A 6,555-nucleotide genomic window follows, 5' to 3' on the forward strand; every position below is an offset into this window, starting at 1 on the left:
GGCGTGTGGCCTCGAAGCGTGTAGCGTCAAAAGCGATTAGCAGGAATGGAAAATGACACCTGAATGGTGAAGCCTTTTGATGCATTGTAGGCTCTAATGCTCGAGAAAGCAAACCCCAAACATCCCACTCAAATAATTGTTTGTCTGAATATTTGAGAGCTTCGATCGGCTGCTTGAACTGGTATTTTTGGGAGGACGCGTCTAAGGTGGAACAAAACAGGAGTAAGCTGCTGTATGTGTGGAAAAGCATGAGGGACAACTTGTTCCCATGTCCATTTCTGCCAGAAGATTAGGCGTAAGTGTAAAATCGCAAATGCTGTCAAGAAAAATACAGTTGCCAGTTATGCCTCATTGTGTAGCCGGAGAAATGTGGGTGGCTAGTTGAATTATTAAACACGGGAAAGTAAAGTGTTCCCACAGTCTGATTGGTTATTCAAGGTGACCAGAATTAGATATTAAGATTAAGAGATTTACGAACTAATTGGTTGGAACAACATGCAATTCCTATAGCCTACACACGAGGCAGTTGCTGTGGTCAAAGAGTATAGAAGCTTCTATACTCTTTTGCTGTGGTCATAGATAGGTTTCGTTTTCTGTTCATATCACGGAATAACACGGAAGCAGGAAATAGGTACTGGTGCACCTGACGCCGAGTCAAACCGTCTAGTAAAAAACATAGTAGGTTGATTTAATTCTTGCAGCCAGCGGTAAGATATACATTTCCTGTCCACATTTTATAATACGTTTAACTATTATAGCATCTAAAGCAGTTTAAAATATATAAAAAATATTTTATTGTTGCTAGGGATGGGAATTGTCAGTATAAGCTACTGGTTAGCATTACTGGGTTTGATTGCAAATCCTCTTGACATATATAATAACGATTCTTTTAGTACTACTGAGGACAAAAAATATAACTTTTAATGGCATTTATTGTCATCAGCAGCCTGTTGCCAAACGATGAGATCACTGCAACCGAACATAGGCCTAGCTAACAAATCCGAAATAAATGTAAAACTGTTTTGTGTACCTGAACATTTTAATGATGTTTCCCAGCATGACAGCATCGCACAGTTCTTGGTTTCACAGTTCTAGGTTCAGAGTCAAACCTCACCAACTGATTCATAAGTGTTTTGATTCATTAAAAAGAATTGGCTCATAAGAATCATTTGTTCGGATATTGGACTACATTTGTCGCACGTTTATTCACTTAAAAGAACCGGTTTAAAAGATTAATTGTTTGGGAATCGGACTAGTCTTCAGCAGTGTCGTGCTGCTGATTAGTGCAGAAAGTTTTTTTTTTCTTGTTTTTTTTTAGTTTACGACGCTTTTTAAAAACATTTTCTTTTAATTTATTGTTTATGCATTATGGGTGTTTTCAATGACAGCGCAATTTCACTGAAAGCTTTGCAAATGATCTAATCTTTTAGGTCACTATGTCAGAGAAAAATGAAGAGACATTCAAGTCTGTGGACTTGGAGCAGCAAACTGAAAAGTCTCCGGAACCAGAAATCAATCCTCAAGAATCTCCTAGTGAAACAGAAACAGATAAACCCAGCACACCAACTGCTGAGGCCAAAGTGGAAACCACGCCCTCTACAAATACTTCAGCAGTCAAAGCTAAATGGACATCATCTGTGGAACAGTTTAAATTGAAGAGATTTTTTGTCCTCAGGGTAATGTCTTACTTTTTCAAGTCTCATTGAAGTCTCAGTTTTCTGGGTTGACCACAAATTGGTGTTCCACTGTGTTAGTAATCATTTCTGACACATTATCTACATTTCTTTTGTATGTTGGTGCAAACAAACCATGGTTGCTCTGTATTACAATATAGTGCTGCTGACAACACCTTTTGTAAATATGAATATCCTCAATCACCTATTAAGCAAACAATGACATTCATAATACTCTCGAATTGTCCACTGCTGTCTGTTGTCTGCCAATATTAAGTCAAACATATATTCTTCACCTGAAGAGATCACCAAAGGCTGTTTTCCTGTTTTTTGTTTCCTCAGTCTACTTGAGGTCATTTAATTAGCAAATAGTGTTTGTTGGCCAGCTCAAAGACCAAATTTTGCTTTGTGAAAGTGGTGAAACGGGATCACTCATGCCTTAAAACTATTGTATACACTTGCATTTGCAACCAACACTTGCAACCATTGTTCGCACTTGCAATACAATTGCATTTTTATGACTGAGCAGTATAATGTATTATTACTTGTATTGTAATCAATAGCATCTCTGGCTCTGTGTTTCTGGTGTGGCACAACACTATAGCTAATTAATAGTTAGAATCAGGTGTGGCACAACACTATAGTTAATTAATAGTTAGAATCAAATCAGTTAAACTGACCGATGAAGGAAAAAAGAAAATATGCGTGACAATCTGTAATATGTAGAAACTGTATGGTAGACTTCTGGCATTAATTAATTTAAATTGAAAGCACATAGGTTTGCCATTATAGTTTTAATCTTTTTCAAAGCTTCTCTCATATGGACCACTACAACCATGTTTACATGAACAAGAACAATTTGACATTCTAATATTCGGTCAGTTTCAAACACAACTTTTTGAAAGGAATTTTTACTATACAAACCCTGAAAGAAAGAAGCGTGACATTCTCCAATTCTCCAGTGATTTACTGAAAAAATGTGAACAGTTGTATGGCTTCGGCATAAAAGACGTTTATATAATATAATTTTACAAATCATTGTGACTTGAGCTACACTATACATTTTTTGTTAATATACTGAGCAAGTAAAGCATATAACCATCTTTCAAACCATGTTTAAAAATAAAACACAAACATTATACCTGTAATAAAACATGAATCAACATAGTTTGCAAAGTATAAAATTTTCTGTGCATTGACTAGGTTCACAAAACAATATTTATGTTGGTAATAGTACCAGTCTCTAAACCAGTTACTACTTTGGTCTATTTGCCTATAAATGGCCTTGCCAAGTTTAGTTTCCATCGTTATCTGAAATGAATAGCATTTGTTATGACTAATGTCAGTGTTGCCAAAGCTGGGCATAGCAGTGCGCCTCAAGCTATCAGATTCATCTGTACAGAATAGCAAAGCTGAAGCACAACTCGCATAATTACGAAAACATGTTTCTCCACAAGTAACTTGTAGTTTTATGGTTTAACTAGTAAAGGGCCAAATGTTACATAGAGTAGCTTTAAGGAACACCGAACAAGTTTAATTTGTGGAAGTATTTTTAATATTCCGTCAAATAAATAGATGATCTAGCATTTTGCTCTACAGCACCCCCCAGAGGGGTCTATTCCCACCAGCACCAAATGCACAGATGCTTAATGAAGATGAATTGTTGTGTTTTGACATTTTAGCCTGGAACATTGAGCCATGGTATTGAGGATGTTAAATCTCTGGTAAATCCCACAGAAGATGGTGCAGTCCAGAGTGTCTGGCTCATGGCTGAGTAAGTGTTTTTTTTGTTGTTGTTTTCTTAGTTAAGAGTGCACAGTTAAGAGTACTTTTCTGCAAATGTGCAACATTCACATGGAGTAAGCAAATCTCATTCAGGACTTTTGTCACATAAGCACTCACTATGGAACGCAATCCATTATCTCACTCAGTGTTCTGTAAATAAGTCAAATGTGCAGGAAATAATTAAAACTAAATAAACAGGCAGCAGAATGGAGCTGCTAGAAGACATTTTGCTAAATGTGCTGGCAGATGTCAACTTCTATCTGTCTCCGAGCAGGCTTACAGGAAACCGTTTAAAGGCCTTGCTATATGATAATTAATAATATATATTATATTTCCCATCTTCCGGACTGTACTCACGTGTGCACACACACAGACACAGACGTTTTTTCCAGCAATGCCTGAGCAGTTCTGTGGTTTGAGATTAGGCTTGAAACAAAAGATGAAGTTCATGGAATTCAGGCATACTGCTATAAATTTCTTATGGAAGATGTAGGAAATAGCTTTTTGCTGTCAAAACAAAGACACCTGAAAGGCATAATACATAGGTTAGTAGCATTAAAGTAGCTTTAAATAGTCTCATATGCCACATTTGTTCATTATCAAACATTCACATAACTTTAAATGCATTATCTTGCCCTGTGTGTGTCCTCACATTATGTGCATAATTTAAAATCAATGTAGAATATATTCTTACAAAAATCTACAGTACCATGTAAAAGTTTTAATCAAAACATTTGCCTTGTCATAAGTTTCTCAACAAGTAAAAAGTACCTAAATTAAACACCAGAATGCCCTGTGTTGCACTAAGATTCCCATGTGCCGCTTCCGTCACTGTCCAAATCTGATGTGAGGAGAAATGCGCAGAAGCTCTCCATACATGAACTTCTCATTGGCCAGTTGAGGTGAAAGCACTGGCAAATGATATGAGCTTTGGTATTTTGAAAAACAAAACGCATATTTTTATCTGAACATAATATCTGGGATCTAAAAATGTAGGCTTGCATATTTTGCAAAGGCGATTTTTGACATTTTGAAGCTTTTAGAATATGTGGGCCTATATAATTGAGACCCACACGATTATAGACGTATTTTGCAGAAGAACTCACAATAACTCAGCTGAGAATTCACAGGCAATGCAGCTAGCTATTGATTGTTTGGTTGATTTGCAATAGATTAGTCTTTGAAATGTATAAAATGCACTATGCGTAGATTATTTAAGGGTTCAAAAGATTCCCTAAACCAGGAATTTTCAAACTGGGATCTGGCCCATGATAGGGGGCCTGTGACAATTTTGAGAGAAAATATACATTTGTGTACATTTTTGTAAAAACACATAAAGAAATAGGTTTATCTCTTCTTTCTTGGCCTATAAATTAAAGAATGCTTGCTTTTGTTGTATCCATGAGTTTTTAGTTAAAGACAATTTTCTCATTGGATTACTATTTACACTTAATATTAAATTGTTCATCATTAAATACATTTTAATTAAAAATGTACTTTTGTACTTTAACTGTACTCTAATATTGGGTAGAAAAAAAGATACACTGATACACAATTTAGTACAAAAAAAAAAAATTCCACATAATATTTAAATAATTGCTTTAAATGTGACAATTTAACTACAAATCATTAATTTGAACATTTTAGACAGGGGGTCCCTCGCAAGGGAATCAACATACTTGACCAGAAAAAGCCTGCTCTAAGTTGCCATTTAGAATAATTGGAATAGAAACAATACTGAGGCGAGATTCATTTGTCTACATGTGCCAAACTAATCTGTCAAACTGTGAATTAACATATGTCCAACAACTTGTTTTAGAATCCTACTGTGCTTGATCAAAGCTGTGGAAGAATTGTGAGCGATAGATTTGTGGGAATGTAGGCCAGTGTAGTTACATTGATGTACTGTATGCACCACAGCAGAGGTCTGCAGTCGGGCCCAGTAGGGGACCCTTGCTAACATGTTCCAGAGAATTAAACTCATGTTAATGAAAGATGCTGTAAACAATATTAGCCACTCTGGAACTCCTGCCAGACCACAAACATACCATTGTACCGCTGAGACATATTTCATTGTGAAGCAGGAGAGCTGCAGCATGTCATCTGAGTGTTGTCAAAGTAGTCAAAAGCAGCAGTAGCAGAATTCTTGCATGACAAACTGACAACTGCTTATGAAGTTGAATATGGTACTTAAGTGATTGATCCGCTTCAACTACCAGGTGATATTTCAGAACATCTAGTTCAGACAGATATTATGAAAGTCATTCCATAAAAAAAATTGTATACAGCACCGTTAAATAATTACTTTACAAAATGAAGATTTAATAGCATTCTTAAATACTCCAACACCAGAGTAATTAGGGATGAACAATATATCTGTATCATATCAGTTGAGATTTTTGTTTTGTTTTGTTTATAGTTGTCGTCAATATGGGATATATACATTTATACATTTAGATTACCTTTACTGTTATGTGATTGTTAATCTTTAAAAATATGAATAATTTAATAACATTGTTAATCCCAGTGTTGGGGAGTAACTAGTTACATGTAACGGTGTTACGTAATTTAATTACAAAATAAATGTAACTGTAATCAGTTACAGTTACTAAGAAAAAAATCTGTAATTAAATTACAGTTACTTATGAAAATGTTAACGATTACAAACAGAATTACATTTGAATATTTACACACATCCACGTACAGATTTTCCAGATATGATGTTGCTAAAAAGAACATTATTTTGTGTATTTGGTGTAATGAAATGTGTTTATGCGGTTTAAGGTTCAAAAAACACATTATTTTCCACATACTGTACATTATTGTTTCTCCTCTATGCCCCGCCTTTCTGAAACGCGTCGATTTTTACAAAGCTCATCGGTCTGAAAAGCGAGGTGTGCTCTGATTGGCCAGCTATCCAGTGCGTTGTGATTGGCCGAATACCTCAAGCGTGTGACAGAAATGTTACGCCCCTTACCATACTGTGATGCTGTGTCCCGGCGCGATGAGACAAAAACATTAAAACATAAATGAGGCATTTGTTGCATCCAGTGGGGACATAATTACAGATTATAATGACTTATACTGTCTTTTTACG

General features: G+C 35.7%; 1 protein-coding gene across 2 annotated transcripts in view; it reads left to right on the forward strand.

Annotated features, from left to right (window-relative positions):
- The first annotated feature begins 619 nt into the window (after positions 1 to 619).
- LOC107696755 (tumor protein p63-regulated gene 1-like protein) overlaps positions 620 to 6,555 on the forward strand; it is a 29,187-nt gene continuing 23,251 nt past the window's right edge. The window contains exons 1-3 of one of the 2 annotated variants that reach the window (XM_016497236.1): positions 620 to 707; positions 1,431 to 1,676; positions 3,356 to 3,447. In XM_016497236.1, coding sequence (XP_016352722.1) covers positions 1,437 to 1,676; positions 3,356 to 3,447 — 332 coding nt within the window. In that variant the 5' untranslated portion in view covers positions 620 to 707; positions 1,431 to 1,436. The remainder of the gene's footprint in view (positions 708 to 1,430; positions 1,677 to 3,355; positions 3,448 to 6,555) is intronic. The other variant, XM_016497237.1, reaches the window with a different exon arrangement.

The sequence above is a fragment of the Sinocyclocheilus anshuiensis genome, unplaced genomic scaffold, assembly GCF_001515605.1.
Source record: "Sinocyclocheilus anshuiensis isolate Anshui unplaced genomic scaffold, SAMN03320099.WGS_v1.1 scaffold999, whole genome shotgun sequence".
Lineage (NCBI taxonomy): Eukaryota > Metazoa > Chordata > Actinopteri > Cypriniformes > Cyprinidae > Sinocyclocheilus > Sinocyclocheilus anshuiensis.